Consider the following 23,738-nt stretch of genomic DNA (forward strand, 5'->3'; position numbering starts at 1 on the left):
GTTGTCATTACTGTACCCGCAGTATGACTGCCAGGCCCTTGATAAGGTCGACTCATTCTGTATATACAGTAGATCATGGAGCATAATGTTGCCCTGTATTAATATGGAATGTTTTTATTTTCCTCACATTCATCTCAGTGCCAGGTAGTGTTATGACACTCTCTGATCCTCCTCTGTTTCAGAACTGGAGTCTGGAGCTGAGAGAGCTCATCACGTCCAGCAGATTATTGTGACTCTTCCTCGCACCGTTATCATCGTCATGAGATACCTGTTCGCTTTCCTCAATCAGTAAGTCGGCCGTATTGACATAAGTCACATTTTACAGTCCTCTGTTTTTTAATAGAGCCCCTGTACCAGACTACCTATACACTAAGGGCATACAGTATAACAGGATGGGGTAAAAGTCTGAAATGTAACTTCTATACACATTTGAGAGTCTTGGGGAATAGAAAAATCACAGTATTGCACTAAATCAGCAAGACTTGTGAATCTCTGCTGTAGCAGTCAGGGGAAATAGCGTTACTTGACAAAGAATTGAACAGCCCCACTGTTCACGTCCTATTTACCACCGCGTCTGTCGGCAGCGCTTTAGAACATATTTACGGGCCCGCTTGGAAAGTCATCCCTCAACCCAGTAATATACCTGCCCTGTTTTATTGGGCTGTTATTTTATACTCCTTTCGCTTGGTTCCCCTGTAGAACAAAGAGTTTGATTCCACATCCTGACTTTTACCTCCGTGTTTGATACCCCCCCCCCCCCCCCCCCCCCCTCCCCAGCCATACTGTGGCTCTGGGCCAGTCTTTACTGCTCCACTCCACTCTGCTCGGATTATGAGCCCCTCTTAAAGCAGATGAGTGTGGAGATACTGTAGGCCTGCTACCTAACTAGGATGCTGCTGGAAGGAAGGATGGTCTCACTGCCCCCTAAACCAGGATGGCTTATTAATATTGGCTACTATTTGGGGCGGTAGGTAGCCTAGTGGTTAGAGCGTTGGGCTGCTGGTTGCTGGATAGAATCCCCGAGCTGACAAGGTAAAAAATCTGCCGTTCTGCCCCTGAGCAAGACAGTTAACCCACTGTTACCCCGTAGGCCGTCATTGTAAATAGGAATTTGTTCTTAACTGACTTGTCTAGTTAAATAAAAAAAGTATATATATAAAGAAAATCTGCCTGTTAAACTGTGTAGTTAGAAGGGCCGGATAGGTGTGAGAATCTAGGTGACAACTAAACAGGGAGACTGAGGAATGTTCTAGCTAAGCTTGGATGTTGAGGGTTAAGGATGTACTTACTAAGCTGTGGTTGAAGCCAACAGGTAGTAGAGGAGATGATGCAGATCTCAACTCTGTCTAGAGTCCAGACTCAACCTTATTTATAGAAGACCACACTTTAAGCATTTTGGAAACGTATATATTCTATTGGCAAACAAATAACAATAAGTACGTTTAAAATGGAATCACCCGTCCGCCAGATATTCATCTCTTAATGTAAACACAACCTAATTGTTCACCCCACTCACTCAGACCTCTTCCCTTCCATCCAGCCTGTCCCAGTACAGTGATGAGAACATGATGGATCCCTATAACCTGGCCATCTGCTTTGGCCCCACCCTGATGCCCATCCCTGACGGACAGGACCCTGTAGCCATCCAGGCACACGTCAATGAGGTCATAAAGACCATCATCATCCACAACGAGGTCATCTTCCCCAGCCACCGCGAGCTGGATGGGCCGGTCTATGAGAAGTGCATGACTGGAGGAGAGGAGTACTGGTGGGTAGTAGCTAGACCTGGGAGGACAAGCACTGAAGACATACAGTATGGCTAAGGCTAAAGCAGTAATACTGTAGCTGGTGTAACTCTGGGTTTAGCAGCAGTACAGTAATACTGTAGCTGGTGTAACTCTGGGTTTAGCAGCAGTACAGTAATACTGTAGCTGGTGTAACTCTGGGTTTAGCAGCAGTACAGTAATACTGCTGCTGGTATAACTCTGGGTTTAGCAGCAGTACAGTAATACTGTAGCTGGTGTAACTCTGGGTTTAGCAGCAGTACAGTAATACTGCTGCTGGTATAACTCTGGGTTTAGCAGCAGTACAGTAATACTGTAGCTGGTGTAACTCTGGGTTTAGCAGCAGTACAGTAATACTGCTGCTGGTATAACTCTGGGTTTAGCAGCAGTACAGTAATACTGTAGCTGGTGTAACTCTGGGTTTAGCAGCAGTACAGTAATACTGCAGCTGGTGTAACTCTGGGTTTAGCAGCAGTACAGTAATACTGCAGCTGGTGTAACTCTGGGTTTAGCAGCAGTACAGTAATACTGCTGCTGGTGTAACTCTGGGTTTAGCAGCAGTACAGTAATACTGCTGCTGGTGGATCGAGCATATGGTAGGATCTCAGCCATACAACAGCTACATTATGAGCCTGCTTGATAATGTGGTGAGAAGAGGGGAATTTAGAGTGTAGTAGAGATGAAGATGCTGGGAGTGCATTAACACTCCTATCGGGTGGTATTTTCTTCAGCACTTGCTTTTACAGACACTGCTTAGATATAATAGCCTAAGATAATTACTTTTATTTATGGGCTACAAATGTAGAATGGTATACATTTACTTAAAGAGCCAATCTGTCTGGAAAGATACATTATGTAACTGTTTAAATGGTATTTTCTCTTTCTTGCCTTTTATCCCATTTTTCATGATACACATGCTCCAAAGTAAATGTACAACTGAATATTTCTAGTGCACAGACTCCAATATACCTGCTTGGGAATGTTTTGCATATCAAACCTCACAGGGATGGCGTACAAGCCAGCATGTATAGTTAAATGAATACCTTACCTGGAGCAGGTCCAACTAACATGTAGCTGATACTTCCTGGAGAAATATGCTGATATAAATGCCCCCTAGTTCAACTAAGAATTCACTTTGGAACCGATCCAAGTATGACCTGTAACTCATCTTTCCGGGAGGAGGCATTCGTTTAGATTAGTTAGCCTACGCATGTGTCGTGGGTGTGTCTGAGTTTCCCATTGACTGACTGTCCATCTCTCTCTCTCTCTGTCCACAGTGACAGCCCCCACAGTGAGCCAGGCACCATCGATGAGGCTGACAATGGGACTGAGCCACACACCAGTGAAGACGGTCAGTAACACGGAGTTCCTTTACTTCTTCAGACACTGGTACCCTAGAGGAGATGTTTGGGTGATTGACTTAGATAAATGTGTCGTAGCTAGCTGGCTACACAGCTAATCTTAATCAAACAGTTTGCTGTTGCAGAACTCCAAAAGATTGTGTTTCCCTCGCCTTCTGTTGTCTCCCATTTCATTAGCTCCTCTATATGTTGTGTTTGGTTTTGTAATTGAATTGCTGTTTAGCCATGTGGTCATACTTTACACGACTAAAGTATGACATAACAGCATAGTCTGGTCTGTCTATGTTAAAGATGGAGGGTTGGTTGTGTCTGGTAGTCCTGCTGTCTGTCTGTCTGCCTCCCCAGGCAGGTACTCTGTTGTGTACTGTAGTTCTGTAGTTCTGTGTCTGGACTGGACCTCCCATTTATAATTGTGATACGATGCAAAAACAGCCAATGTACTGTAGCCGTGGGTTAACGTTCAGCTTAATATATACAGGATGTAATTCATGCAATGAGCCGTTCAGTATTAAAGAGGTGAGGCAGACCAGGGGCAGTGATGTATCTATGTACCTCTAGATGTCTCCCATAGAGACGGACAGATTGATCTGTAATATCAATTACAACAGCAGCTGAATCATACATTTGAGCTGATGAGCCCTTGATATAAGGTTGTAAAATGTTGTTTTTTAAAGTTGTATGTGGTTGTTTCGAAGCCAGAGGTATACCGTGTGATGGTTGGATGGGCTCAGTATGAATGTGATCTGGAGTGTAAGAAGGCTGTGTAGATGGAGTTGCCCTGAGCTCTGACTGACCTTATTCTGTGTGTTCTTTAGACTGAAGGAGAGAACTAGGCACAGCTCAGACTGTGACAGCTTAGGGCTGCAAAGGAGCACATCATGCTTGAAGGCGGCGACAAGGTTGTGTGTACATTGTTGGCAACCCCCACCTCTCTCATCTCTCTGTCTCTTTTGCTCACTCTCGCTCTCTCTCGCCCTCCGCTTGTAGCTTTCTCTCCCCTTGTAGCGCCCTCTCTCATCTCTCTGTCTCTTTTGCTCACTCTCGCTCTCTCTCGCCCTCCGCTTGTAGCTTTCTCTCCCCTTGTAGCACCCTCTCTCTCTCTCTCGCTCCCCCTTGTAGCGCCCTCTCTCTCGCTCCCCCTTGTAGCGCCCTCTCTCTCTCTCTCGCTCCCCCTTGTAGCGCCCTCTCTCTCTCCCTCCCCCTTGTAGTGCCATCTCTCTCACTCTCTCTCTCTCCCCTTGTAGCTTTCTCTCTCTCTCCCCCCTTGTAGCGCCCCCTCTCTCTCTCTCATTCTCTCTCATCTATCTTTCTTCAGCAATAGTAAACAGGTCCCATGGGACTTCCTCCCTTGTGCCTTTGTATTTTCCTGGTAGTCCTCATAGCCCTGACAGAATAATTGGGCTAAAGCTTAACACACTCAGAAAAACCATAACACTAGTCAGTCACAACACCAGAGATACTACTGTATCTGCTGGCTCACAATGGTCAGGCCCAATCATACTGCTGTATGCTAGGCTAGGGTAACAATATCGGGGAGCCCCATCTGTAGTGATGGGTGTGTCAGTAATGAGTGCTGACACCCTCCCCAGCCCTCTGAACCAAACAGCAGAACAAAGGCTGACTGCCCCACACTGCATGTGGAGAGCTGGGAGGAGAGTACAGAGGCACAGCCAGCCAGCCAGGGCAGGGCCCTTGGCGCTGGATCGTGGTCTCCCTCTGTTTAATTAGTGTGCTTGGAGAGAATGAGAGTCACATGGTCCTGTCTTGGCTCTTCTCAGACCTGAGGCGATACTGCCCTCCACAGCCCGGCCCTCAAAATGAGTCTGGAGACATGGCCGCCCAGCAAGACACAACCACACTTTCTACTTGAAGCTAGAACTAAAGGACTACATGAATACTATATAAATCAGAGAACCACAACGTGGGCCTAGTTTGACTGTTGTGGCCTTCAGCTTGTATGTTGATTCTGAGTATTTGTTCTTTATTGGAGAACAAAATAGTCATATTGTGATGATCAGACATACAGGTAACTGCCAAAATAAACTTAAAGTGTCTTTATAGGGCGTTTGGCCACCACGAGCCACCAAAACAGCGTTAATGCGCCTTGGCATAGATTCTATAAGTGTCTGGAACTCTATTGGAGGGATGTGACACCATTCTTCCACGAGAAATTCCATCATTTGACGTTTTGTTGATGGTGTTGGAAAACGCTGTCACAGGCAGTTCAATTGAGTTGAGATCTGGTGACTGAGATGCACAAACACAACCTTTAAAACCCCTTTGAGACCCCTCTTTTAAAGCCATGGTAGCCAAAATAAGCACGATGAGATGTTAATTGCTTAATTAACTCAGGAACCACATCTGTGTGGAAGCACCTGCTTTCAATCTACTTTGTAGCCCTCATTTACTGAAGTGTTTCCTTTATGCCTTTATGCCAGCAGCATACCACCCTGCATACCACTGCTGGCTTGCTTCTGAAGCTAAGCAGGGTTGGTCCTGGTCAGTCCCTGGATGGGAGACCAGATGCTGCTGGAAGTGGTGTTGGAGGGCCAGTAGGAGGCACTCTTTCCTCTGGTCTAAAAAATATCCCAATGCCCCAGGGCAGTGATTGGGGACACTGCCCTGTGTAGGGTGCCGTCTTTCGGATGGGACGTTAAACGGGTGTCCTGACTCTCTGAGGTCATTAAAGATCCCATGGCACTTATCGTAAGAGTAGGGGTGTTAACCCCGGTGTCCTGGCTAAATTCCCAATCTGGCCCTCAAACCATCATGGTCACCTAATAATCCCCAGTTTACAATTGGCTCATTCATCCCCCTCCTCTCCCCTGTAACTATTCCCCAGGTCGTTGCTGCAAATGAGAACGTGTTCTCAGTCAACTTACCTGGTAAAATAAAAAAAAATAAAAAAAATTGGGCAGTTACCTGTACATGTGTTATTGTGTTTCTGAGGAAGAGAGCGAGAGCTCTACTTAAGTGGTCTAAAAGCCCCAGGCTGAATCTACTCTTGGAACGAGGGGGACAAAGAGAGACAATGTTACCCTGTCTCTGTCCTTCTACCTCACTCTCTCTCCTCCCCTTTCCTCCTCTCTCCTTCTCCTCTCTTCTCTTCCTCATCCTCTTCCTCCCTCGCTCTCCCTGTTTCTGTAGGTAATTTCACCCCTGGATGGAGCTCCTAATGGAACTGATTGGGCTTTCTGGTTGGCTTGGAGATTTCCTGCTGGGAGACAATTTATTTTATACATGTGCTTAACCCCGGCTGACTCCTGCTCTGTCTGTCTGGTCTGGCCCATAGACACACAATGAGGCGTGGCTGTAGTACCAGTGGCCAAGGCCATCCTGCCACGCACACACACACCCCCTCCGCCCGGTCAGGGAAATCTAGATGGGAAATCTGACAGCCTGGGGACTAGCTTAGATCCCTTTAGCATTTTGAACACTCACTACATGTGCATATCTCTATGGGACATGTCCCCAAGCAAAAATGTGTTTCTCTAGGTTGCGTGTGTCCCAAGTCATCAGGCTCCTTGTGTGATTGATATCAGCTTGGACGCAGGGTGTGTGTGTGGGCATGCGTCCATGCGTGCGTGGAAATACCTCCCCCTCACCCGTCATACCCCCTCCCCTAGCACCGTCCCTGTGGGATAGAGGTCTTGTAGCAGCGACCAGTCTGCTAATCTCCTCTGGTCCAGTGTTGAATGGTGACTGATGTTTGCTTACGGACAACTAAAGCCTGTGCCTTTGTGCGTCTGTTCTCTCAAGAGGCTAGCAACAGCGGAAGGTTGGTTCTTCTGGCTATTGGTGTGTGCTCAGTGTGTGAGTAGTTTGGTGTGTTGGGACCCATAATGCCATTAAAGGACCAAGTCATTGGATTGTCAACCAGTCTATTAGCTGTTAGGATAGTAGTGTTCACTGATCAGAATACAGTGTTACCCTTGCGCAGAGTTGTGATGGCCTCATTGGTGGCACTGGTGTTGATTGCACAGCAAATTCTCTAGTTGTTAATAAACACTGACAGTGTTACATTTAACACTGGGCAGGTGTCTATACAGGTCCACACTTTTCAGTGTTAAATTAACACTGCTTAGTTCTGACGCTGTTACACTTTGTCAGTGTTAGGGAATTCATCTCTTTAGGACACTACATTAAATATCGTAAGGCCTGCTGTGTTAGGAACCTCCTGTTTTACAGGCCACATCAGGACTGCAAGTCACATTATGTTGGCTTGCAAAATTTGATAATGATGGGTGTGGTTTTGATGGGAAGGTTTTACTCTCCACAGAGTAAAACAATCACACTCAACACGGGTTCTTTTACACCAGAGTGAATCAACACCAGAAATGTTACACTGAAAAATCAACACTAGATAACACTGGCCAATTTGCTCTGTGGAACTCAATGACAGGTCAGCCTCAACTCACAACAATTCTTGGAATCTAAGTGTATCACTCAAACAGTATAACCATCCCCTCTGTTAGAGAAAATGGTTTATATTGTAATGCTGCATCTCGTTTTATTTCTCTTCAACTCAGATATTCCCTCTTCTCGCTCTTTGTCTCTCAAAGACTTTTGTGTCTTTTGAAGGTCTGAAGAACAAACTCAGCCAATAAATTGAGCCCCCAGGCAATCACAACTCTCTACTGTACTCTGGAGTTGATCACAGACCACGAGGCCTGAGGCCATTGTCTGAGAACATGAAGACACACTCTCATTGTTTGACCACATGGTTTAGGTCTTAGTAATTAGAGCAAGGGGCTCCTTATTTCTATTAATGAACTCAGTGAAGCAGCTGGATTAGGTCACACTGATACACAGGTCAGGCTACTCTGTCCACACATCTCAATGGGGTGTGAGATATGTTATAACACCTGGAAATGAAGCGGGTCCAGGTTGTGACTGATGTTTCTTGCCCTTTGTTCTTTATTTCCACAGAGGTGGAGCAGATTGAGGCCATAGCTAAGTTTGACTATGTGGGGCGCACCCCCCGGGAGCTGTCCTTTAAGAAGGGGGCGTCGCTGCTGCTGTACCACCGCGCCTCTGAGGACTGGTGGGAGGGCCGACACAATGGCGTGGACGGACTGATCCCACATCAGTACATAGTGGTGCAGGACCTGTGAGTAACAACCATTCATAAACATGAACATCAGCGATGGGTGAAGAGCAGTTTGACAATAAATCTGTAAGACAGTCAATTATTCTGTCAGACAGGCAGGAAACAGTCAGTCAGTTAATCAGGTGTTTTATAAACCGGGGAGTAATTTCAAGTGGCAGGTGAAAAGCTTTCTCTTCTGTTTGATGTCATTAGCCCCACACCAATAACACTCATGGAAGATCCTTGACTGAATATCACAAAAGCACAGATAAATAATTCAAATCATGCCTGATATGTTAGCTCAAAGACACTTCACTGACAATTGTACCTTTAGTGGTAACACTATAAATTAAATGCGGATTTGATGTCAGTCAATGAGGCAGAAGTAAAGATGCTAAAGAGAAGGCCAGAGCGTGCTTTAAGTTTACAACTCGAATGAATTCATTGAAAACACCCTCAGATAGTAATTCCCGGTATAAATGTACGCAATAATTTAAAAGATGAGCCACTTAGTATACAATTATAGCTTTCTTGTGAAACTGTTCTCCACTTTCTCCTCCCTCCTTAATCCTCCACCTCCTACCCCTCCCTCCTTCCTTTCTGCAGACGACTTTGTCAACAACTTTGAAAAAAAGGTTGATGATATCCACTCTTCATTCACTCAGCCTACCGAGTCCACTGATCCCACTCACACAGAACTACCCTACGCCTTGACCTCTTTCTCCAGATGAAATCCTGCGACTAGTGATGTCCGGCCGCCCAACAACCTGCCCACTTGACCTCATCCCCTCTTCCCTTTTCCAGAGAATCTCTGGAGACCTCCCATTCCTCTCTTCCTTCCTCATCCCTTACAAATGGCTGTGTCCCCTCTGACTTCAAGATGGCCAGAGTCACTCCCCTCAAGAAACTTTACCCCTCTGATGTCAAAAACTACAGACCAGTATATCTTCTTTCTTTCCTTTCTAAAACACAGTCTGCTGTCTCTGACCAACTCTCTCGATATCGCTCTCAGAATGATCTTCTTGACCCTAATCAGTCAGGCTTCAAGGCGGACACCGTAAACCATCAGATCCTCATCCAAACCCTTGAGACCCTTTCAGGCGTCTCACTTGACAGGTCGTTCCTACCTGGTAGGTAATTTTTACCAGGAGGCATGGAGAGGATCTGTGTCTGCACCACGTGCTCTCACTACTGATGTCCCCTAGGTAGTGCTGAGTGATTAACAGAAATGTTGTTGACCAACGTCAGTTCAATTACTTTAACTTCTCTAGGGTACGGGAGACGGCGTCCCACCTCTTCAACAGCCAGTGAAACTGCAGGGCGCCAAATTCAAAACAACAGAAATCCCATAATTAAAATTCCTCAAACATACATGTATTTTACACCATTTTAAAGATACACTTGTTGTAAATCCAGCCACATTGTCCGATTTCAAAAAGGCTTTACGACGAAAGCAAACCAAACGATTATGTTAGGTGAGTGCCTATTCACAGAATAACACAGCCATTTTTCCAGCCAAAGAGAGGATTCACAAAACGCAGAAATATAGATAAAATGAATCACTAACCTTTCATGATCTTCATCAGATGACACTCATAGGACTTCATGTTACACAATACATGTATGTTTTGTTCGGTAAAGTTCATATTTATATCCAAAAATCTGAGTTTACATTGGCGCCTTATGTTCAGAAGTTCCAAAACATCCTTTGATTTTGCAGAGAGCCACATCAATTTACAGGAATACTCATAATAAACATTGCTAAAAGATACAACTGTTATGCATGGAATATCAGATGCACTTCTCCTTAATGCAACCGCTGTGTCAGATTTCAAAAAAGCTTTACGAAAAAAGAAAACCATGCAGTAATCTGAGTCGGCGCTCAGAGCCCAATCAAGACACAAATATATCCGCCATATTATGCAGTCAACAGAAGTCAGAAGTAACATTATAAACATTCACTTACCTTTGATGATCTTCATCAGAATGCACTCCCAGGAATCACAGTTCCACAATAAATGTTTGTTTTGTTCGATAATGTCCTTCATTTATGTCCAAATTCCTCCTTGTTGTTCTAGCGTTCAGTACACTTTCCAAACTCACGACGCGCGGGCAGGTCCAGCGGAAAGTACGGACTAAAAGTTAAAAAAGTTATATTACAGTCCGTAAAAACATGAAATGAAGTATTGAATCAATCTTTAGGATGTTTTTGACATAATTCTTCAATAATATTCCAATCGGAGTATTCCATTGTCTTCAGAATTTCGATGGAACAGAGCTCGCTCTCACGTGAACGCGCATGGTCAGAGCATGGTCACCACCATAAATTCATTAAAAATCCTACAATGTGATTTTCTGGATTTTTTTTCTCATTTTGTCTGTCATAGTTGAAGTGTACCTATGATGAAAATTACAGGCCTCTCTCATCTTTTTAAGTGGGAGAACTTCCACAATTGGTGGCTAACTAAATAGTTTTTTGCCCCACTGTATTTATGAACTCAGTCCGGCTGTAAACTTACTCTTGAAAGTTGTAATAGCAGAATGCAGAAGATGCAATTTCCAAATTGGGTAGTGCATCATCAGTTCCTCTTGTCATGTTAGTCATTGCATACCTTATATGCTGACCAGAGCGAGCACGCAATCTCGCGCATGTTGATTTTGTCCACCTACACCAGACGCGATAAGGACACACAGGGTGAAATATCAAAACGAACGCTGAACCAACTATAATTTAGGGTCTGGTGGAAAAGCATTAAACATGTATGGCACTTTAGTTAGCTAACTTGCTGTTGCTAGCTAATTTGTCCTGGGATATTAACATTGGGTTGTTATTTTACCTGAAAGGCACAAGGTTCTCTACTCCAACAATTAATCCACAGATAAAAGTGTAAACCAAGTTCGTTTCTAGTAATCTCTCCTCCTTCAGGCTTCTTCTTCGGACTTTCTATGGCAGTTGGCAACTAACTTTAAGGTGCATTATCACCACTAACTGGCCTGGAGTGTGGACCTCAGTTTCAATCTTTCAATCACCCATGTGGGTACATGCTCCTAAAAACCAATCAGGAGATGGGAGAGGCGGGACTTGTTGCTCGTCAGGCGTCACAAATAGAACCAAGTTCTATTTTAGCACCTGCTATGTAGACGCTCGTTGACGCGCGTAAGCAGTCTGGGTGCAATGATTGAATAACATGTATGTGTACATTTATTTTGCAATATTCTCGCGCACGCGACGTACGGTTAAACATTTTTTTGGTTGATATTGTAATTTTTTTGTCACTCAAATATCACACGATGTTACGAGTCCCGCCGAGGATGGTGCCTCTTCCCGTTCGGGCGGCGCTCGGCGGTCGTCGTCTCCGGTCTACTAGCTGCCACCGATCCCCTTTTCTGTTTTCCTTTTAGTTTGTCTAATTTGTTTCACCTGTTGTGTGTTTAGATTAGGGGTTATTTAAACCCAGTTTGCCCGCTCCCTTTTGTGCGGGCTTGTTTTTCTGTTTCGTGTTTGTGGTGTGGATTTTGTGGATTTTGTTATTCAATTGACTTTGGACATTTCTCTTTACGCGCCCAGTGTTTAGTGTGGCGTCACCGGTTGTTAGGTGATTACGTTAAGGAAATAAAATTCCACTTTTTGAAAGAGATTCCTGCTCTCTGCACCTGACTCTTGTTTCCACCACTGGAATTGTGACACACGAATACACATTATACATGGCAATATGTAGAGAATTGCAAGAAAATGTGCTTTAAAACTGCAAAATGTTCTTTGCACCCCATGACAAAATGTGTAGAATTGCAGGAAATAAGCTTTATAGCTGCAGAATTCTCACCATCAATAAGAGGGGTGTGAACAGTTTGTGTCATGAACAGTGCTTGTGCCCATAGAAATAGACGTGCACGCAGGGGGGGTGCGGGATGTTCCCCAATCCTGGAAGGGGGCCCCAGAGAGAAAGAATTTGGGAACCCCTGGTTTTGACTACTACAACGCTCTGTTCGATGGGCTCCCCTCTTGTACCATCAAACCCTGCAACTTATTCAGAATGTTGCAGCCCATGTCACCCCACTCCGCACAATCCACTGGCTTCCAGTTGAAGCTCACATCGTCTTCAATACCCTGGTGCTTGCTTACGGAGCAGCGAGAGGAACTGCCCCTCCCTACCTTCAGGCTATTCTCAAATCCTACATCCCAACCCGAGCACTCTGTTCCGCCCCCTCTTGTCTCTTGGCCCTTCCACCCCTACGGGAGGGCAGTTCCCGATCAGCCCAGTCAAAGCTCTTTTCTGTCTTGGTTAAATAACTCTTACGGTGTCCCCGACGCCCCCTCCCAAATAATACTAATAATAATACTAATAATGCTGATAATAATAAAAAGAAAGGCACTTGTCTTTTCCTACTAGCACTGACTTTGCTGATGGAAAATTACCTTGATACGATTCTTATGTGTTGTTGTCTTACCTAGCTATCTTAATAAGATGAATGCACTAATTGTAAGTCGCTCTGGATAAGAGCATCTGCTAAATGACTAAAATGTAAATGTGAAATGACTAATCATTGCTGGTGTCTGTTTAATGAATCCATTTGGATGTTGAGTGGGCAGTAAGGCCAGAGTCTCATATTGCTACTTTTTGTGTTAGGAGGAATACATTGGAATGATTGATGTTCAAAAGGAGGGGCTCCAGAACTGTCTGGAACAGATAAACTGACTGCAGATTGAAAACCAGAGCCCTGTGTAAATATGGACCAATTAGTTTGAATAAACAGCAGTCCAAATAAGGTCTCTACCAACTGTATGAATAATGTTCATTCTCTCGCTCTCCTCGCAGGGATGATGCGTTCTCGGATAATCTCAGTCAGAAGGCGGACAGCGAGGCGAGCAGTGGACCACTGCTGGATGACAAGGCCTCATTCAAAAACGACGTCCCATCACCGTGTGAACACTCCCCCGACTCCAACTTTGGAGGAGTCATGGGGAGGTGCGTAACGACTGACAAGGACTACATATTGAAATGTAGCCCTTCTCGTTCTAGTATCAATGTTTAACTCACTCTGGGTTACTTATATGCACAAATGTAAGATCAGTTTAAAACCTCTCCAAATGCTAATCTTAACCATTTATGGAGTAAATATTCAATGTTTCAAACTGACCGTAGATCAGTGTCAAGGTCCAACCTAATCCTACTCTGTGTGACTGTGATGTCATCTCTCTCCTCAGGGTGCGGCTACCTTCTGACGGGGCCGCCACCCCGCGACGCCACAGTGGAGAGACCCACAGCCCTCCTCGGGGCACTGACACACCCCCGCGGGCCGCAGCCTGTCCCAGCAGCCCCCACAAGGTGGCAGTTAGCAGGAGCCGCATGGAAAGCCCAGAGAAGAGGCGCCTGGGAACATTTGGCAGCGCGGGCAGCATCAACTACGCTGACAGGAAAGCCTACCCTGAGGGCCACCCCCTGAGGCCCGTAGCAGGGGCCACACGCCACAGTAGCCTGGGGGACCACAAGTCACTGGGGGCTGAGACACTGGCAGAGGTATGGACCTTATTTCCTATCAGACCCAGGTTCTAAAGTATTATCTCAGCCCAATATAACTGCATAACCTCTTTTCCCCATGTTCTGTAGCCTTATCAGTCATAGAACTCAGACAATATGGAATATGGAATGGAATCAATAGTGGTGCGCAAGTGATACTTTGTGTGGCCAACGAAAACGATAGCTATTTGTCATACCTTCCCAAAATATCACACAGCGGAGCCAATCAGATAATATTATTTCCCTAGAGACCAGAGTGAAATGCTTTTAATGGCGATGCTGAAATGAAGTAAATTACACAGAGTACTAATGATGCTTCATATCGGCAGCCCAAGCCCAGCGCTGGATACATGGGAAATTAATAGAGACACAGAGGCAGCTTTAGAAATGGCAGAGCTATGATCAGTGCAGCTAATGATAGTGGTCTCCTATCAGAGCCCTATTTCAGACTGAGCCCATGTTGATGACCCTGCACTGTCAGGGCCTGACTAAACCCAGTCTTTGATCTTTAATTATTCTCCACTCATCAATTAATCTGTTATTCAGACAGAGGGAGTGTGTGTGGGATTTAGAGAGGGAGTGTGTGTGTCTGTGTCTGTGTGTGATTGTGACAGTGGTAATGAGTGTGCAGTGGTAATGAGTGTGCAGCCAAAGGGTTGATATTATTTTCTTCATTTGGTGCTGTTGGGCTGTACTGTGTGAGGAGAGGGAACAGAGAGAGGCTACTAGAGAGGCTAGTTAGAGAGCCACTGGTGTCTGGAAGAACAGAGCGAGATGTGATGTCCTGCTGTACTGTCTGTCTACGTGTGTGTGTGTCTGGGTGAAGCAGCCCTGACTTAGTGTACATGCCAGAGACAGTCTGCAGCTCCAAGAAAGACCTACAGTACCAGTCAAAAGTTTGGACACACCTACTCATTCCAGGGTTTTTCTTTATTTTGACTGTTTTCTACATTGTAGAATAATAGTGAAGACAGCAAAACTATGAAATAACAACATATGGAATAATGTAGTAACCAAAAAAGTGTTAAACAAATCAAAATATATTTGAGATTTGAGATTCTTCAAAGTAGCCACCCTTTGCCTTGATGACAGCTTTGCACACTCTTGGCATTCTCCAACCAGCTTCATGAGGTAGTCAACTGGAATGCATTTCAATGCCTTGTTAAAAGATAATTTGTGGATTTTTTTTCCTTCTTAATGCGTTTGAACCAATCAGTTGTGTTGTGACAAGGTAGGAGTGGAATACAGAAGATAGCCCTGTTTGGTAAAAGACCAAGTCCATATTATGGCAAGAATAGTTCAAATAAGCAAAGAGAAACGACAGTCCATCATTACTTTAAGACATGAAGGTCAGTCAATTTGGAAAATTTCAAGATCTTTGAAAGTGTCTTCAAGTGCAGTCGCATAAACCATCAAGAGTTATGATGAATCTGGCTCTCATGAGGACCACCACAGGAAAGGAAGACCCAAATAAATGCTATTTTCAACCATACAATGACCCAAAATACACCTCCAGGCTGTGTAAGGGCTATTTGACCAAGAAAGAGAGTGATGGAGTGCTGCATCAGATGACCTGGCCTCCACAATCACCCGACCTCAACAAAAAAGCATCCAACAAGTGCTCAGCATATGTGGCAACTCCTTCAAGACTGTTGGAAAAACATTCCAGGTGAAGCTGGTTGAGAGAATGCCAAAGCTGTCCTCAAGGCAAAGCATGGCTACTTTGAAGAATCTAAAATCTCAAATAAATGTTGATTTGTTTAACACTTTTTTTGTTACTACATGAGTCTATATGTGTTATTTCATAGTTTTGATGTCTCTACTATTATTCTACAATGTAGAAAATAGTAAAAATTAAGAAAAATCCTTGAATGAGTAGGTGTTTCCAAACTTTTGCCTGGTACTGTACATCACAGGGGAATGGAGCTGAATTCAGAAAGAAAACACCACATGTACGTTTGACCATTTCGAAAAGATAACAATGCATGTCTTGGCGTTAGGGCTCTGTTCCTTCAGGGTAGCTCACTGCCTGAGCGAAGCATCATATGAAGATGATAGTACAACTACAGGCAGTGAGCATGATAATCTAAATCAAATACCCCAAAGGCGGAAACACTCAACCCATGCAGGTAGAGGCTGGGGTGGTGGTGGGATATCAGAAACAGCAAGCATAGGGAGTAACAGCTAGTTACAGCAGCAATGAGGCAAGACACACCAATGCATGCGAGCGCGTGACATCTGGTATTGAGGAAGCATGTGTAGAATGATAAAGAATGAATGAATGATATTCTTTCATGTTTTCTGTGTGTTTTGTGTATGTCAGGACATAGAGAAGACCATGACCACGGCCCTACATGAGCTGCGTGAACTGGAGCGCCAGAACACGGCCAAGCAGGCTCCAGACGTGGTGCTGGACACCCTGGACACCACCATGAAGAACCCTGTGAACTCAGAGCCTGGCAGCCCCCTCCACACCATCATGATCCGCGACCCAGACGCCGCCATGCGCCGCAGCAGCAGTTCCACCTCTGAGATGATGAGCACCTTTAAGCCCACCCTGTCAGCCCGTTTGGCCGGAGCCCAGCTGCGCCCCCCGCCGATGAGGCCCGTCCGCCCGCCCCCCACCGGGCACCGCTCCTCCAGCTCCAGTTCCTCTGGGGTGGGAAGCCCTGCTGTCACGCCCACCGAGAAGATCTTCCCCACCAGCACTGCCACGGCTAGCTCTGCAGCCAATGCAGCTAATGCAGCCGGGGACAAGTCCTGCACCATGTAGCTCTGAGGGAGAATTAGGGTTGTCATGTTGCAACTGTTTGACACAGAAGAAAGCCGATAGGAATGGGATGATGCGTTGTCGATGTGTTCTCTGAGAACAGTTTGGGATTTTTCCTTCCTCATTTTGAGTTTGACTTTATTTCTTGAATTCAGGAAGCTCCTGGAGTGAGCCTGAGTTGCCATGGTGACGGCAGGCAGAGAAGCTGTAGGGATTTGCCTATCAACACAACTCTCTGTGAAGCTTGATTTAAAACCAGACGTGAAAATAATGAATAAAATGACCTCTAAGTAAAAAAAAAATTTTTTTTTTTTTTTACCTCAAAATTAAAAGTATGTGGCCAGGTCCGGCTTTATAGTGATTAATTGACTGCAAAACGTGAAGAAGTACTTGTGGGATTTTGGCATTGGTTTTCATCCTGCACTGGTTGTCCAGATGATGTCTCATCCCTTGCTGACAGATTGGACACTCACCAGTAAGGTGTCTCATCCCTTGCTGGCAGATTGGACACTCACCAGTAAGGTGTCTCATCCCTTTCTCTCTGGATTGGACACTCACCAGTAAGGTGTCTCATCCCTTTCTCTCTGGATTGGACCAGGTCTACCAGCCTGTGTCTAAGAGACTGCAACCAAGATGGTCACCGGCCTTTTGGCTGTAAATAGAGACTTACTTGAAGTTGTTATGCCTTTTTGTTTGTACTGTAGTATAAGGGATGTTCAACAAAGTAACACCATAGCAACATTGTATACGTATATATGAGATGCAGAAACTGAACCAATATACCAATTCAATGTAAGAAACCTAACCTGTGGTAAACATGTAGTTGAACTTGTATATAGTTTATGTATTTTATTTTTTAATGGTATAGATTTTGTACAGGCCCAGACGGAACAAGCAAGGAGATGTGAATAGCTTTGTCAAAAAACACACAAGAGTCAACCTGCAAACAAAGACAACACATCAAAAGGTTCTGCTTCCTTTGTGTTGTTTTCCTAATCTTCTGCTTGAACACACGTACTAAACACAGCACTGATGGTTGTGTTAAGAATATGTGGTCATGGGGATGTCAACATCATACCACACATTGTATTTATGAGTTAAAATTCCAACACTCAAATGGATCCTGACGTTCTCTCTATTATTCATATTTAAGACAGGAAAAGGAGTGTATTATACCATTATTTTGCCACAGTAAGGTTTGAACCCACTTTTATTTTGTAATACTGTGAGAATACTGTTGACCATGGCCCCTTACCCCATAGTCCCTCATTGTTCCAACAGCTCTAGAAGTCTACACGGTAACCTGTGTGAAGTCAGTCCACAACCAGACTGACTGATTTTGGTTACCAGGCTGATGTTGGGTGTTCTAGTGGCCGGTCCTGAGCACTGTTTGGACTGAGCCTAACGCTTCTCTAAGTTGGATGAGAGCTAACTGACTCGGTCCAAATCTGTCAGCCTCCATTCACTACAGTCCAACAGGCTTCCCCTGTGAGCCCTGTGTGGCATGGATGGTGGAGATACCCATATTAAAATAGGAACTCTACCCATCTGACCCAAATACCCATACAACTTTGTGCCCATGAAAGCTCTTTAGACACACATTTTTACATTCACATTTTAGCAGACTTTCTTATCCAGAGCATCTTACAGGAGTAATTAGGGTTAAGTGCCTTGCTCAAGGGCACATCAACAGATTTTTAAACTAGTCGGCTCGGAATTTGATCCAGTGACCTTTCGGTTACTGGTCCGACGCTCTTAACCGCTAGGCTACCGGCCGCCCAAATCAGATTTCATACTGTACACTTTGCCATCTTTAAAGCAACCTCTTGCCTGTTCGAGTCTGATTTATGTCATGCTTTTAACATGCAAAATATGCTGGATATACTGTTACAATATTCCTTTTAATCTGAAATGTGATACCTTACCTAGATAACTCCATTGTTGCTTGAGCAGTTAGTGGTAAATGTGGTGAAATAATAACAGCAGCACAGTGGTCTTACCTTCCTTACCTCTTCTCCCCTTGGATATAACATCCTCACTGTCAGGACCCAGTGTCTCATTCCACTTCTTGTTTTCAGTCCTTCAGCAAGGAAATGTAAGCACGTACTGGCCTATACTGTAGCTGCCATGTTGAATTATATCCTGTGCTGGCCCAAGCCCGCTCCTGCCACTCTGCTCAGTCATACAGTTGTGTGGTTGGACTGCCTTGTATGCCCTGCTCTGCATGTTTTATGCTGTACCATTCGACTCATACAATATGACAATTCAACAATGGCTGTTTGCGGTGTCTTTCCTCTGTAAAACACCATTGACTTATAGCGTAGTCATTTTGCTTTCGAGGGGTGGGCTACTATATCCTATTAGTCTAACCTTTTTGGAATATGAGAATACCTGTTGTCACTAACATGTAGCAGTATTGTGTGGGCAATGGAATTGAATTGTCAGCTAAGGTAGATTTAAAAAAATCTGATTTAGCAGCATGAATCTCAGGCTGTGATTCCATTATCAATCAAATCAACATCATTCAGTCACTGTTGTAATGTGTACAGATCTTGATTTCATACACCGTTTACTATAAGATACATACTTTCATTTGAAAAACGTGTCATCCCTGTCTGTAGTTTGTCAACCCTGCCCTCCTCTGTCCATTACACTGTCTACCGCTGGTTAGATTCTAGCCTACATGCTGGACATACAGAGACATGGAAAGCAACCGAAGTTATACACTTACTCCATCTGCTGGTCATATATGGTATTGCTTCAAGTACAAGTACCCTGTGGATAATGGTCTGGTATGGGTGAACTCAGATGGACAGACCTTTCCAACAGGAGAATAATGGGCAAAGAATTAGATGATGAAAACAAATGCATTTCAAATCATTCTGTGTATTTTATTAAAAATAAATAAGTCATACAGTTTTAATAAGAAAATCAATGAGAACATTAAACTAGGACGGTGCTCTTTGTCGAGAGGAGCTGTCACCAACAACTAAATCATGTTTTATTTCCTACAAGAACTACATAACATTTTTCTGAACCACATTTCTCATCAGTAAAACTGAAGCGTACATTCAAGTACATTTTTCTCAAACATACATAAGCTATATTTTCAAAGATAAAGCAAACCACAGACTTGAAATGTTTATTTGCAAAAGTAAGATTAACATCTTTATGTACAACTAGACTGTGTTCACATTTAAATGAGTTTTTAAAATGTGTATTTTGTTTATTTATACCTTTTGTCTTAAATTAGTATTTTTAAAGTGCCTTTTGTGCACATCATTCGTTTTTAATGAACTTGTTCAATTACTTTTCTAAACAATATGGTATGTTGTCAGTCATGTTTGGTCAGTGTTACAACATCACACACATCATTTCATCTGAGGAATATGTGAAAACAAGAATGATGTAAATATGTACTGTACACTTTGCTGTAGAGGAATTGCTACTCTTCAGATGTCTACTAACAGAATGACTGAAATGTAGTATTTACTTGTAGAATGTATTACCTAATATGCTCTAGGTGATTCATGGAAGGGTAATAGATTTATGAAGAAGCCTACTGTACACTCAACAATAATTTCATATTTTATTTCAGTTTTCTCTCTTATACTGACCATCCTCCTTCATAGCTAACACATCATTGCGTTGTTGTAGGCAACAGTGGGTCAATATATCCTAGCTCCTCTACTTGCACGGTTTATAAGACACTTGGTGCACTCTCTTTCCTCTCTAAGCTCTATGTGATTTCTGGAATGTATGCTAAAAATAGGTAATGTCTTTTGTATGTTGGATAAGATAACAATGCTTACAAAGTGGCATTTAGAGACCAGCTGAGTGGCTGAGTGCCTATATTGGTTAGTGTGAGTTGTTGTCATACTGTTTACCCTCTTTTCTCTCTCTCTCTCTTTAACACGTGTCTAGTGATGCTGTCTGTTCATGAGTGTCTGATTGGTTGAATCCCTTGTGATGTAATGGATGTTGAGAACCCTTATGTCCAAATAAAAACAAATGTTTCCCTCTAATGTTGACCTTTTCTGGCTGTTTTATCCAGCTGGTCAAACAAATTAATTAACTATACTAGTAAATACACATGCCCATACCTTGACTGATAGCCTAGTTGATAAATTACCTTGGTGTCTGCAGTCGTTCATGAATCTCTATGAATTGGTATGCTAATAGACGGGTAATACCTAACCAATTCTGTAATTATTGGATATTGTACCATATCGATGCTCAGCTATCTTAGACACCAGGTTATCTTACAGTGTCTGTGTAAATAGACCAGCTAGCTCACCTCTGTACAGGGAGATCAAGCCCCAAACTTCTTATGACTGAGACTGCAGTTCCATCTGAGGCCACATGATGGAGAAACTACGGCACAAAACTACTGCTGTGCTACTTGCCGGACATTCAGGGAGAGGAGATCTGAGTGTGGTAGAGTGCACTGCAGACATGAGCTATACAATTAGTTTACAATATGTGACCTTTGAGGTTGATTATTATGTGTTAAAATAAATATAAAAGTTAGGTCAGCAATATTTCTAGTGTATTATTGTGACACCTAAAATATAATTCCTTTTGACTGTAGAAATAACCTGGGATTCTTTTAGTGGCAAGCTCTGGTTTATCAGTCAACAACCAACCATTCACGCATGAATTGGAGAATTCAATTTGTTCCAGCCCAGAGCCTTTTATCATCAGAGACAAGACAAAAGCCCTGTTTATACCTGGTTCAAACATGCATGCTTTGTCCTGATATTGTCCACATTCGGATTGTGCCCACATATTCAGGCAGGTGTATATGATTAAAAGATACATTGTGATCTGATTGTGATGTGATCTTCTTGACCACCTCTTGGAGGTAGCCTGGCACACATTGTGTAGACACATATGGATGGTGAAACCATCATTATCCTATTAAAAATCATTGACAGGTGGAACCATTTACTCATGGCATCAATATATGTCTTAAAATCTGTCAAATAATTTGCATACAGAGAGAGATCAGGAAATCTGGTCACAATGCAGACAAGGTGGATGGGTATCGACACATTTTTATACCATGTATAGACATATAAAAAAAGAAATGTGAGGCACAATCAGAATGTGGACAAGATCAGGACAAAGGACGCATGTTAGCGGCAGGTATAAACAAGTCTTATCACACATTAAATTATGCTCACATATTAGAGCACTGAGGAAGTAACACTATTTTTGCCCACATTAAAGGCATGTTGTTGACTTTAGCTTTTATGCTTCTTTTTTTAGTTATTAGAGTCTATTGACACCGGTGCATCAATCTAAGTAACATAATAAAAAAATCCCCATCAAAGTACGTCAATTTAAGCAGGAGATATATTTTTGCATGGGCTGCGTCTCAAACCACCGCATCTGCCGATGTCGTCCTTCCGCACTGCAGTGGAAGGTGTCTGAGATACATCTGTGTTTGTCAGACTATGAGACATCCCAAAAATCTGTCTCCTCACAAAAACATCTGTAGCGTGCGAGCAGTTTGGCCTAAAAAGTCAATAACTCTAACCCTAATCCTATATGTAAAGAGGAGACTTTGGTGGTGTTCTCTGTTTTGCTCTACGACTCCCACACTTGTCATGGGACTCGTCTGAAGGTAACCGGTACCAGTTATTTTTTAATTATGTAAATATTGAGGTAGTTTTATGCCCCCCCCCAAAGGGGTTAAATATGTGTAAAAGAAGAATATATATATATATATATATATATATATATATATATATATATATATGTCTTATATCTCCAAGATATAGGACACACACTTCAAAACCTTATTCCTTATGATTTCCTTTTGGACTGTCTTTTTTGCCATTATGAATGTTATTCAATGTGTTTCTACAGGCTATAGTTATAAAGGCCAAATGCTATAGTTTATTTATTATTATTCATCTTAAAATGGTCATACACTACATGACCATGGGTATATGGAGACCTGCTCATCAAACGTCTCATTCCTAAAATCATGGGCATTAAAATGGAGTTGGCCCCTCCTTTGCTGTTATAACAGCCTCCACTCTTCTCCACTCTTTCCACTAGATGTTGGAACATTGCTGCGGGGACTTCCATTCAGCCACAAGAGCATAAGTGAGGTCGGGCACCGATGTTGGGCAATTAGGCATGACTTGCATCCGCCAAACCCAGATTTGTCTGTCGGACTGCCAGATGGTGAAGTGTGATTCATCACTCCAGAGAATGCGGTTCCACTGCTCCAAAGTCCAATGGTGGTGAGCTTTACACCACTCCAGCCGACACTTGGTATTGCGCATGGGGATCTTAGGCTTGCGTGCGGCTGCTCGGCCATTGAAACCCATTTCATGAAGCTTCCCGATGAACAGTTCTTGTGCTGAAGTTGCTTCCAGAGGCAGTTTAGAACTCGGTAGTGAATGTTGCAACCGAGGACAGATGATTTTTAAGCGCTACGGGGTTCAGCACTCAGCCGTCCCATTCTGGCAGCTTGTGTGGCCTACCACATCGTGGCTGAGTCGTTGTTGCTTCTAGACTTTTCCACTTAACAATAACAGCACTTACAGCACAGAAATTTGACGAACTGACTTGTTGGAAAGGTGGCATTCTATAACGGTGCCATGTTGAATTCTACTGCCAATGTGTGTCTATGGTGATTGCATGGCGGTGTGCTCAATTTTATACAGTGGCTGATTGCCGAATCCACTAATTTGAAGGGGTGTCCATATACTTTAAGTTCATAACAACCTGCTACTCATCACCATATTATAAATAGCTTTAAGTGAGTTTTTGCAGCTGTTTTTTAAAGTTATGATTCTGATCAGATTAGTCAGTTGGATGGCCATTGTTAGTCTTTATTGTTATGTTCATCGTGTTCTGCCAGACTAGATTCCTAATTCATCTGACCATGTAGCTCTAACTGTGGTTTTCATCTTCAAATATCGGAACCAATGAATTTTTATGAAATTAATTAAAAAAGGTACTAACAAATGAACAAATTATGTTGAATATACTAAACAAAAATATTAACGCAACATGCAACAATTTACAGTTCAGTTCATATGAGGAAATCCTTCAATTGACAAAAATTCATTAGGCCCTAATCTATGGATTTCACATGACTGGAAATACTGTCACGATCGTGTGGAGGATTGATGGACCAAAACGCAGCATTTGGAAAGTAAGCCATCTTCTTTTATTTTAAAAGATGACGAAAAA

The 23,738-nt window shown here is 43.4% G+C and overlaps 1 protein-coding gene across 2 annotated transcripts in view; it reads left to right on the forward strand.

The window, feature by feature from the left end:
* The window catches only part of LOC129847208 (SLIT-ROBO Rho GTPase-activating protein 3-like), a 118,194-nt gene extending 97,646 nt beyond the window's left edge, over positions 1 to 20,548 (forward strand). For both annotated transcript variants that reach the window (XM_055915031.1, XM_055915040.1), the window contains exons 16-22: positions 183 to 288; positions 1,541 to 1,768; positions 3,062 to 3,135; positions 8,075 to 8,255; positions 13,052 to 13,201; positions 13,441 to 13,753; positions 16,077 to 20,548. In XM_055915031.1, the coding sequence (XP_055771006.1) occupies positions 183 to 288; positions 1,541 to 1,768; positions 3,062 to 3,135; positions 8,075 to 8,255; positions 13,052 to 13,201; positions 13,441 to 13,753; positions 16,077 to 16,526 (1,502 nt within the window). In that variant the 3' untranslated portion in view covers positions 16,527 to 20,548. The remainder of the gene's footprint in view (positions 1 to 182; positions 289 to 1,540; positions 1,769 to 3,061; positions 3,136 to 8,074; positions 8,256 to 13,051; positions 13,202 to 13,440; positions 13,754 to 16,076) is intronic.
* The last annotated feature ends 3,190 nt before the right edge of the window (positions 20,549 to 23,738 follow it).

The sequence above is a fragment of the Salvelinus fontinalis genome, chromosome 3, assembly GCF_029448725.1.
Source record: "Salvelinus fontinalis isolate EN_2023a chromosome 3, ASM2944872v1, whole genome shotgun sequence".
Classification (NCBI taxonomy): Eukaryota; Metazoa; Chordata; class Actinopteri; order Salmoniformes; family Salmonidae; genus Salvelinus; species Salvelinus fontinalis.